Source organism: Eutrigla gurnardus (genome assembly GCF_963514095.1).
Source record: "Eutrigla gurnardus genome assembly, chromosome: 6".
Lineage (NCBI taxonomy): Eukaryota > Metazoa > Chordata > Actinopteri > Perciformes > Triglidae > Eutrigla > Eutrigla gurnardus.
The window spans coordinates 24298928-24310217 of NC_139920.1; the positions used below are offsets into that span (position 1 = coordinate 24298928).

The 11290-nt window shown below is 40.8% G+C and overlaps 2 protein-coding genes across 4 annotated transcripts in view; both read right to left on the reverse strand.

Annotated features, from left to right (window-relative positions):
* The window catches only part of psmd1 (proteasome 26S subunit, non-ATPase 1), a 31723-nt gene extending 27016 nt beyond the window's left edge, over positions 1-4707 (reverse strand). For all 3 annotated transcript variants that reach the window (XM_084010675.1, XM_084010674.1, XM_084010673.1), the window contains exons 1-12: positions 4539-4707; positions 3730-3773; positions 3254-3327; positions 2770-2939; positions 2465-2673; positions 2000-2143; positions 1642-1868; positions 1115-1175; positions 890-1018; positions 712-800; positions 521-599; positions 256-429 (exon numbers count right to left, since the gene is read on the reverse strand). In XM_084010675.1, coding sequence (XP_083866801.1) covers positions 256-429; positions 521-599; positions 712-800; positions 890-1018; positions 1115-1175; positions 1642-1868; positions 2000-2143; positions 2465-2673; positions 2770-2939; positions 3254-3327; positions 3730-3773; positions 4539-4554 — 1416 coding nt within the window. In that variant the 5' untranslated portion in view covers positions 4555-4707. The remainder of the gene's footprint in view (positions 1-255; positions 430-520; positions 600-711; positions 801-889; positions 1019-1114; positions 1176-1641; positions 1869-1999; positions 2144-2464; positions 2674-2769; positions 2940-3253; positions 3328-3729; positions 3774-4538) is intronic.
* A 600-nt stretch (positions 4708-5307) lies between these two features.
* LOC311014312 (uncharacterized protein C2orf72 homolog) lies at positions 5308-8139 on the reverse strand. The gene is made up of 3 exons (XM_084010857.1): positions 7310-8139; positions 6633-6737; positions 5308-6140 (listed from the first exon to the last, which is right to left on the reverse strand). The coding sequence occupies exons 1-3, from the start codon at positions 8067-8069 to the stop codon at positions 6043-6045; spliced, it is 963 nt and encodes a 320-aa protein (XP_083866983.1). The 5' UTR covers positions 8070-8139; the 3' UTR covers positions 5308-6042.
* Positions 8140-11290: the final 3151 nt, after the last annotated feature.

Below are 11290 nucleotides of genomic sequence, written 5' to 3' on the forward strand. Positions count from 1 at the left end.
AACAGAAAAAGAAAACAGACCATGAGAGATGCAGCAATGAATCATTAATTAACCACCTGACACAGTGATTTAAACTAGCTGCTGGTCTCAGCTACAAACTTCTAGCCGAGGCATTTGATTCTAAAGCATTATACTTTTCATTGACAAATTATCTGGAAATGGATGATTTCATTCTTTCTATAATAATCTTGTGAGTCACATTCGCGTATATGATCTAAAAATAACCAGCAGAGCAAATTATTGTAAAATACTCACATCATTACTGGCGTTCTTGAGCTGACTGAGCAAGTAGTCAATGATGTCTCCACCATGGTTGGCATGAATGAGTCCCAGAGCGTACAAGCCTCCACCCTCCTGGTAGGCCGAACCAGGGGAGGTATCTTTAGGCAAGTAGGTAGCCATTAACTGGAGAGCCTCCTTTTCATGACCCTGAAGAAAACAGCATGTTATGTTCAAAATTAAATCTGGAATACGTTTTTTCAATTTGCTTTATTTTATCATCATTGTGACAGTATTTTACCTTGTGGATGACACCCAGGCTTGCTGTGGCTGTGAACTTTGCCCAGTTGGTGGCTCTTGCAAGCCATTCCAAGTTTTCTCTACAAGGTCAAACAAAAACTATGGTCAAATGTAATTTGCAGTAAGTATGTTTGTCTCTATCTTTTTCCAATCTATGGATTGTATACGTTTCTGTTCTGCCAGCTCAAATACCTGAGGAACTGGTCACTTGTAGTTCCCGTATGCATGAAAGAGTTGGCTATTACTGTGGCTGTGTGGCACACCGAATTTCGGACTGCATCCTGGGGTGATGAAAAAAAAAAAGTGTGTTAACAATAGTTTATTTATCTGTGTTTACTGAGCCACTCCTCCTAGTGCTAGCCAACATTACCTTTGTGTTTTTGAGGATCATTAGATCTGTGTTGTTATTTCGGATGAGGAACTGCAGGTGGAGCTCGATGGCCATCTCCCCGCTTAGGATTTTAATCATCTTGGCGTTCTGGTCTTTGGGCTCATCTTTCTACAATAACAAAGAGTTTCATTATGATGAGCCGTCAGGTAAATCAAAGTTGCTCCATTTAGACACAGAAAGCACAAAACAATCCAAAGCGTGTACCATTTCTACGACCTTGCCAGCAGGGGAGCTGCCTGCCTTTTCATCCGTCTCCATTGCATCACTGTAAAACACACACAAAACAAATAAATAAAAATAAATAATTTAACTTAAATAAAGCTATGTAGACAGTTAGTCGACCCAGGTCTGCCATATGTTAATTATACTTGGCCTGTTTGATCATATGATGTATATTAGAGTTTATTAAAAATCTCATGTTCACTTCTTTAGATTGGTTCTTTTCAGCAGGAATATGCGATGGTATAAAAACAGACACCAAAGAACAAAGCTTGTAGTGCTCTGAAATATTCTGACTCTCTGAATCTGAATTTGTGTACTGAACCCTCCTACTGGTAATTTCAATGTTCTGCACAGTGCCTGAGGACTTAGATACATCTTTTACAGTCATGCTTTGAAATGTTGAGGTTTTGGTTACTTTCCTAGTTACTTTTAGCCTCATAGAAAGTCTAAAAACTGACGCACTGCTTCAGCCTAGGGTTAGTGTGTGGTTATTTTCTTCTCTTCCCAACCTGTCTTTGTCTGGCGTGGGCACAGTCCCTGTATTTGTGGAGCCAGGGACCGCAGGAATAGGTGTTCCAACAGTGCGCAAGTTCTGGATGACAGAGGAGAGGAACTGCTGGCTGGCGCTCTCATACAGGTCGAAGCAGATCTGATAGGCCATCAGCAGGTTGTCCTCCTTCACTAGCTTCTCCAGGATGTCACTCACAGCCTGTGGGTCGTCCAGGAATATCAGGCACTAGAGTGGTGAGGAGAACAAGTGATTAGAGAGTGATTCGTAGGTTATATACACCGGTTTTATATTTACTACACTGAGGGGTTGGTCAGGGAGATGATGCATTAAGTTTTTGTGAGGATCAGATTTGTTACCTGACAGACATTGATGAAATCGGGCTTCTCCAAGTTCATGTAGAGCTTAACCAGCACCCGCAGCACCTCGTTTCTGAACTTCTTGTTCTGCATCAGGGACATGCACACCTTCAGGCTGTAAGCAAGGAGGCCGCTCACATCATTCTGCATAAGAGGAGAAAGAAAAAGGAACAATTATTAAATGTCAAAGAATAAATAATTCCGTACAATCAACAGCTGAAAATCTGTACTCATGCCTGTACAAGTCATGTACTACGGAAATAGAGTTACCAAGACACATTTACTGAATTTGAATAATGATTCTTGTAATCTCTATCAAAGTTTTTTTTTTTTTTTTTTAAATCATATAAAAGGTATGCTAGACTCTTATACAAGCCTTAGGGCTAATGCTCAGCCGTATTTAATCTTGAAGTAGATATTCCAAAAATAATCTCAAGTAAGCTGTGAATGACGAAAGCAACTGACCGATTCCAAGATGGTCTTCTCAAACATGTCGAGCCGTCTGGTCTCCAGGGCAATGCCAATGGCCTGCTTGTACTTGTGATCATCGAGGCAACGTAGGAACATCTTGTTGACAATGCCCTCAAGGCGGGGGTCGATGCTTTTCTTCTCCTCTTCCTCAGGCAGCTCGGCATTTCCCACCCGCAGCTTGGTGTAGTGGTCAATGCATTTGGCTAGAAGGAAACAAAATAAAAAGGAAAACTGGGATGAAAAAGGGGGCCCTATTCAACATCATCATATTCCATATGTTTTTTTGTTTTATCACTCACCAATGATGGTCTCCACATACTCCGAGTCATCTGTGACATTGAAGAGCTCTCCAGCACCGAGAGCATAGTTCAGAGATTCCTCAAAGGCTCCGAGATGGTAGAAAACCTTAGAGGCCACCAGGGCAGCAAATGCTCTGCTCCGAAATGTCTCATCCTCATAAAGGACCTCGCTGTGAGTAGACAACAGATGGGAACAAAATATTAAAAACCTGACCTACAGAAGATCTTTTTCTATAACTATTGCATGTAAATGATCACATCTTGCACGCTGAAAGAACATTAAGTACACTGCTTGTGATTATGAAGCACATTGTACACTGCACTGCTATATTTCATTTAATGTTTCAATACTTAAATGTGTTTGTTTTTTTTCATACTGCAGACATAGAAAGAATAAAACAAAGAGATAAAGCTAATTGCCACTTGATGTAACATCCTTGTGTCAGTCAGGGTTATAGTGCCCAAGCACACCAACAGTACTTACATTTTATCTACTGATCCAGATATTTCAGCCCAGAAGTCATTTACAATGGCATCTAGCTTCTGCAGAGCAAACTCCTGTAAATAAAACAGATGTTTTTGCTGTGTTATTGTTTCATAGCCCCTCATGCATTAGAAGTCATTTCAATTCATGCATATGGAGGACAGAGAGACAAATAAAACCATTTACTAGACACGGCAGAGTAATTGCCTCCTTTTCTGTACAGAGAAAACATGATGCCACACTTTAAACATCTAAAGTAATCACCAGGAGTCACTCTTCAAACTGACAAACAGTACATAAATACAGGAAATAAGTCTGAGAGCTTGAGAGCAGTATTACTGGTTCATTTTGAAACCTTTCACGGGAAGCCAGAGTCCTAAAGTGTTTGAGCGAATGGCATTAGACATGAATTGATTTATGACATCATCTCTTTATGAGAGTTTGCCATCTTCACGCACTCTCCAACCAGATCTTACCTTGAGCTGTGGCTCCTCCTCGTCAAGGAGTGAAATAATTCCAGCTAAAAATAAAAGAGAAACCAAATTAATTAAGTGGTGACTTTATTCCAAGTATTCATATACACTCTCTTTTTCACCCAAGTATGGATTTTAACCCGATCAAAGTCATTATTACATTTCTATAGGGTATCAGAAAAGGTTAACAACAATTTTGTTGTCAACAGCATTTAATTACGTTTTCCCACTAAAAAAAACAAAGGAATTTTATAAAAAGGTTTAATTGAAATACTGGGTCACCAAATATATTTAATGTTACACCAACAGAATGAAAATACACACACGAGTGATGCATTCAGATGTCAAAAGTGTATTGTTTACTGCTAGTAGAAACAACAGGGTACATATTGAAACCGGAACATGTTTGGCACAAGGAACCAACGAACGTAAACAATATCTCTACATTTATTATCTGATTATGTTATCTGTACTAAGAATATCTTAGCTCTTCGGTTTATATGTATTTACACTGGAGAGCTAAGATGCCATACAGCGTACCGATGACTTGACTGCTAGCATTGACGTTACGTTAATTTATTACCAAGTCCTGCGTTTAGAAAAGCATTATGGTTATTAAAACCGCCGTCTAGATATACCAAAGACAAGTTATAAATTAGTTCTTCCTCTATGAAAAACATTTTGGTGGATTTATGAGCTATCGCCGGTTAACGGCTGACTGACAACTGCTATGTTAGCTGTGTGACTCAGCTAAATCAATGGCAGCTAGCTTAAGCTGGGGCTAGCAAAATAAATACTTTCATACAACTTACCGGCAGATGTTATCATGATTGGCTCTTTAATTCCTCCTCAAGCCCCACGATCCGAGTTTAACGGCGGAACCGCGTATTTTTCGGAGCGGTAAGGAATATGAAAATCTCAGTAGTATCTGAAAATGGACAAAAGTGAGCACAATCGCAGCCGCTGCTACCTTCTTTTTGTCCAATGCCGCAAGTCCCCTGCAAAAAGGACCTCCGATTTGGCTGTCCGCTTTTTACGCCTGACTAAAACGCAGAAATATAATATTATCTATTGTATCCTCGTCAGTCTGATCGAGAAGTAGTGGATATCATACGATCTCAAAAACTTCCGTTGCATTTAAAAATATATATTATGCAGTTATGATAATTGAAAGAGATTTACGGAACGGCTTTTCTAATGGTGATCTATCGGTTGACTCGGCTAATGCTGCGTTTTAGACAACTCGGAGGTCAGGATATTCCCAGTTAAAATTTCCATAGCATAGACTGTAAAATAAATGTAATCCAGTCTCCAATCTTTCCAGGTGAAAGGCTCCAAATGTAAATAAAAACCATAGTCTAGTCTATAATAAAATCTATATAGATCTACACGTTCTCTTTATACCTGCATCCTCTGCACACTTCATTTCGCAAAGGCTCATGGAAATCAATGTGGTTGTCATGTCAGATATATAAATAAATATATGACAATACAGTGTTAAGAGTTTTAATGCTCAGTTTTCAACCAAATCCTACTTTAAGTCTCACACAATAGACAGTGAAGGTCCAGACAAACACAGCTGCACTCTCACAGAAGCGTAAAGGTGTTTATTTACGTATTTATAGCCCACATAAAAAGGCCTACATAGAAATTAGTTTCATCCACTTCTATGGCAGATAATGCTTTCGCCATTAGCACTCATCTAAGGCACAAGATTCTAATGAATGAACATGAAAAAAATCAACAGAAAACATAGACATTGCTCAACCTGCTGGCATCTCATGGACAACAAGAAGATGCTGCTGTGCCCCTATTAATGAAGCAGGGCCTCTCTTTAGGCCCTTATTATTTCTGCTGATGTTATGCTTGGCTAATATATATTCCACAATAAGCTATTGCAACCACTGGAGTTCTCAGGACCAGTTGGCAGTCCAGCCCGTACTTAACTGCATCGTGGTAGAGGAGTAGGCCTTTTGCTGCAAGCTTCTGCTGTTACCTGGTTATACTGCAGTTTCAACATGTACTACAAACAACTCTTTCTCTTTCTCTGTCTAGGCCTGAAAATGTGTTAAATTATGATATATGACTAACTCATTAACAATTACTTGAGTCATTCCATACATCAGCAACATGGTCACAGATTGGACAACATAATGCTTTAAGACAAGAATCATGTTGGTTCGGCAGTGGGAATATTGAACATGAACAAACAGTGTAACATGTGTAGTAAGGCTCTGTAGCACCACAAGACCAACATTTTCTTCACAGGATTGTCTGCAATAATATGCCCGCAGCCACAGCTCATGTGTTACGACATCAGCTGTCTCCTTCAGCTGACTGTCCGTCCACGTGAGGTCCAGCAGACAAGGATTTGATTTTCAGAGGGATGCCTTCCTCTTTGCTTCCAGTGTCACCTGAAAAAGAGAACATTGTTGCTGACTGTGGATGATACAATTTGGCTGGCGTGGGATTTAAGTAATCATCTGCTTCCTATATATGCAGTGGAAACTTTTGAAACAGGGGTGTTATGCCATGTATGATCAATCGGATGGACAGTCTCTGATTTTTCAGTCTCAAATTAACTTTACTGATTGCTATTGAATTGTACATTAACCACTTGAAGATGGCCAGGCAGTGAAAGTGAGAGCAAAAATATTTCTTACATTTCGGAAGCATGAAGTCACTGTTTCGCTAAATTGCTTGGCCACATTGCATTCTGGGTATATCACTGCATTAAATCTGATCCAAAGGGAAGACCATTAAGAGTGACGTGGCTATTTGTTGGTCATGTGAATGACTGGCAACCTGCAGCCTTGCCTTTTTGCCCATGTTGTGCAATCTAGTTTAGGGTCCAGCCTCCCTGCCAATGTAAATGCCCACACAGCTCAGTCATACAATGCTGTTACCTCTTTCCCTGCCGATTGAAGAGTCGTTGGCCTGGCCTCTTCGCCGAGCGCTGAACAAACATTGGAATGGCCGGAGAAGCGGGTTCCCTCTATCCCTGGTATTATCTGAAAGGCAATAATAAGCGTTTAACAATTTGGCAGCTTATCTAAGGCCCTGTTGTTCTATGAATGCTCCTTTTGTTTTTCGGGGGGGGGATGTGAATGTCATGGATTGACCTACATAATGGAGTGCACAAACACAAATTACTACAGTTATATATTCCCGACAGGAACCCACGCCGGGACAGGGCCCAACAGATCTGTATCATAGGTAATGGTATCTAACAGATTGGATACCCATCATAATCCTTTACTCACTTGTATGGTGATTTTAAATTCTAAAAACTGGTTAAATCTCCAGAGACATAACTTTTAATCAGAAATAATCTAGGTTTGAGTGATATGTAGAGTAGGCCTACAATTTAACCATTCATTTTTGGCATTCTAATGTTTTATGCATCATCAAATCTGCATGGTGCCCTGGTTAAACACACAGTTCAAACTTCATGTTGACAAACCGCCCTGCTGACGTGTGCTTAACAAACAAACAAAAAAAAAACCACATTTACATCATACTATAGCCTACACTCGCATGGAAGCAACTATTAATACGTGTACGATGATGTGTGTTATTACACCTGCTGTTTGAGACGAGTGCAGGACTTTGCATGCGTTTTTCTTGATGCACAGCATCTTGGCCTCTGTCTTCGGGACGAAACTGCCGACCCATATTGTCTCTGGTGACTGCGTGCGGAACACCGATCGGATCAGACGCTCCAGGAGTTGCGCACACCTGAGCGTCTCGGCGCTCTCCTGTCTGGCGCCTATTAATCCGATCAGAGCTGGCCGGGCCGTTCTGGCCCGCTTGGTGCGCGCCTTCACGTCCTTCAGCGTCTCCTTTAAACACACCTCGTTGGCCCGTTTGCTGACAAACGCCTGCCGGAAGATGAACACGACGATAGGGGAGTCTATGCGTCGCTGTGCGCTGTACGCGTTCGCCCTCCTCGTCGCCGTTCTCTGCGCGTTGCCGTTGCGCGTCGGCTCCTTCTTCTCCCCGTCCTCAGCCAGCCGACAGGCTCTCACATCCAAACCCCCGGGCCTCTCTATGAGAGGTATGTCGTTGCCTTTAAGAGTCTCGGTGTCTGGGTTGACCCTCGCGGTATCGACGTGGCTGCCAGGCGGGGAGGTGTGCGGCTGTCCGTTGCTGCTCGCCGGCCCGCTGTTGGGAAACATGTCACGGATGAACTCCTTCAGTATTCCAGCGTCGTCCGCGTCCCCCTCTTCACTTTCACACGCATCGCTCACCAGATAAATGCGCTCCTTGCCTCCGATCATAGCTATGGTTTTATTGAACTCCCTCTCGTCCTCGGGCAGCGTGTCCTCCACGCAGGCTGCCATCCCCGCGTCACGGACGTTTATTTACACCGATGAGACCCACGAGCCGTCATGCCATTCACTACCACCTCCCCAAAATACACTTCCTCTCGGTAATTAGAAAAGACTCAGCGTCGATGTCTATTGGCTGGTCAGTTTGGTGGGCGGGGCCAACTGTCGGACGTGACAGGCTTCTTTCGATGAAACCAAAGTTAAACCCCCTTTTATTTACATAGAGCAAATAGACATGATTTTTTTTATAGTAATAAATGATATAGATGTGTGCAAGTGAGAAGCATTTCCGAGATTACATGGCATCTAAACAACCCTAAATGGACAAATCAACCCAATACTCCAGGAAAACTAAAAGAACCTCAGCATTTAGATAAGATAACTAGAAGAATGAACGGAGCAGCTTGTATTTGAGTGAAGGCAGAGCGTCAAAGACATGTTATCCTCGGAAGATGAGTGAAAGACACTCAAACATATCCAGGTCAATTCCAGTTGCAGGAAATGAGGGGGAAAATAAAGCAGTCCGTGCACATATATATTTAATACAAGTAAATAAAATAAGGTACTAGTGGTCAGATATTTCAGAATAGAACAGATTATTCAGGAAAGTGGTGTGTTTAGAAGAAAAAACCTACTCCTGGTGACCCTACCCAAAAGCCTACAAAAGCAAGAATTATGTCTTATTTGTTGAGCATCCACAGGGAAATAACAATTAGCTGGAAAAGAGTAGAATCCAAAAGGTAAAGTTTTTGTTATGCGTTGTTTCTTTCGGTTTGGGTGAGGAGGATAACAAAAAGTAAAAAGGTAAAAAAATGTTGACAATGTTTAAATCTTTTCAAACAGGAAATGTATTAGCAGAAGGCATATGCATGGATACAATATATACAATTAAATCAAAATACTAAACAAAAAACACTTATGGATATCAGAACACAGAAGAGTGGTTTCAAATTGACAAGCTAGCAACAGTAAGATGGGCTTTAAGAAGAAAGAAGAGTGACAGAAACTCATTTCTCATAATTAATGGCTATTGGCTGATGAAATCAGGGGTCGGAGGTCGCTCTCTTTATTGCCACTATTCTCATTGAAAAGAGCCCTGCCTTCTCTCCAGTGTTGTAGAGTCCAGGTTCCTCAAATACAAGAAACAAACAAAGAGTCAAACCACCAGCTTCAACACAAGAGCTTCACCTCTCTAAACTGCTTTTCTACATAATTGTCAAAATGGTTTCAACGAGGCTTGACTGCTTTGTAAGATCCCAAATGCCTTTCAACCCCCCCCCCCCCCCCCCCCCACTCCATCAGCAGTCTGCTGACTGCTACGGACTAATCCTTTAATCCACTCATGCCTTTTCTTTAATCAAAAGAATCGGAGGTGAAAGTTAGTAACTTGGTGAATAAATGATAAACCGTAAAGTCTGATGGAAGCCAACACAGAGGTTTGGTCCTTTGACCTTTAGACTGGCTTTACTTTGACGAGCCGGGCGCTGTGTTGATTTTTGGGCTTTTCAAACAGAATCTCCATGCACTTGCTTCATCATGCCTTTAGTCCAACTAACTAACTGCTTTTCTTGGTATTTAATGTCTAACATGTCTTATATGCAATTAAATGTTATAAATTACAACAATCCCTCCAAACAACACTTGCAACACTGTTTTTTCTTAAGATAAAGCTGCTCTATCAGCAACACTGTTTTTTCTTAAGATAAAGCTGCTCTCGCTGAAATCATAATTCCTTTTAAATATTATGAAGCACATGATACACATGTCTATGCCTTTAAAGCTCTTTAGGAGTGTTGAATGACCTACTGACCTCTTTGATCAGGTGACGGAGGAGCTGCGGGTCAAGAAGCTCACTCGGACAAGAGACACGGAGACCTAAGCGAACTGCAAAACAAGTCAAATTAAAAAAAATATTTTACTATTTTATTTTTTAAAATGCTTAATAGTGCTGATGACCCATCTGATACTAGAGCAGAAGAAAACAGCACAACTAAATATTTGCAAGTCAAAGTTATCTTCAGTTCACAGGTTTGTTATTTTAACCCTCCTGTTATCCTTGGGGTCAATCTGACCCCATTCAATGTTTAACGTCTCCAAATAGATGGTTAACATAATTTTTTTTGCTATATATTCAATGACTTTTACTAATTGAATGGAGGCAAATATGTAAACATAAAATGAACATGATGATTAACTTCCAACAATGGAAAGGGGGGTTATTTAATGGGTTATTTAGCTCGTCGTCAACAAAGAAAAAAACTTTAAACCTGTAACAATATTGATTATAATAATTTCCCTGAAGGTTTAAATGGCTGTGATCAAATTACAAGAAGGATAACATTTGTTAAAAAAAATAAAAATGTCATCACGCTGCTTTGAGTTGAGTGAGGAGGTGTGTTTAAAATGAACCTGTGATTTTCTTGTCCGACACCAGATCTCTGAGAGAAGAAAGGTGAGAGCCGGTCAGAAGTGATGGAGGCAAAGCAGAGTGCTCAGAGGGAGAGCTGCTGCTTCTCGTGATGTCACTTCCTGTCATGTTGATGTCATGTGGAGTCTGTGCTGCGATTGGTGAAACTGTGGATACATAAAAAAAATGTCAGCACATTAATGGTGATTCGTCTTTTTCTGTTTTTGTCTTAAATACAGTTCAAAAATATAATGTTTGTGTTCCAGGCAAGTACACAGAAACAGAACCTGCAGTGAAGAAATGCTGCAGGAGTGGTTGATCCTCCGATGGCCCCCGAGGTGGTTACCCGACCCAGACCCAGACCCCCATCCCAAGAACCTGAGCCGTTTTGTTTTGGTCAAGTTTAAACCAACAGTATGTCTAATCTTATAATTGTGGGTTTTCTTTGTTCACTGTAAACTGACAAGTTTGAGATTTGAAACTTCAGGTGAGAACTATCAGTTATTTTGAGTGGATTTTCTCCTTCATGGTCATCATGACACAGAAACTGCTTGATTGCATCAAACACATTGAACAAGGTACATTTCCCTTTATGTAATATATGTTCTTAGAAGAACAATAACTGCATTGGTGTTGCCATAAAAAAGTCAGTGTGGCACATAGCATCATCAAACAACACAACATTATTTGTTTAATGGTTTCATAATTGATTTGACAGATAACAAAAGTGTAAATATAGCTTACCAACAAATAGCAGTAAGAAAAGAAAGCCAAAAGTCCACCGTTTTAACTGCAAAACCCCAAAACCAGCTGTCCTCTTTGTCAT

Bases quoted from the DNA above. Each gene is read 5' to 3' on its own strand.
- LOC311014312 (XM_084010857.1), bottom strand. From the start codon at position 8,069: ATGGCAGCCTGCGTGGAGGACACGCTGCCCGAGGACGAGAGGGAGTTC. The intron at 6,738-7,309 runs GTGTAATAACAC...ATTGCCTTTCAG, and splicing joins GCACTCGTCTCAAACAGCAG to ATAATACCAGGGATAGAGGG. The intron at 6,141-6,632 runs GTAACAGCATTG...TCTCTTTTTCAG, and splicing joins TTCAATCGGCAGGGAAAGAG to GTGACACTGGAAGCAAAGAG.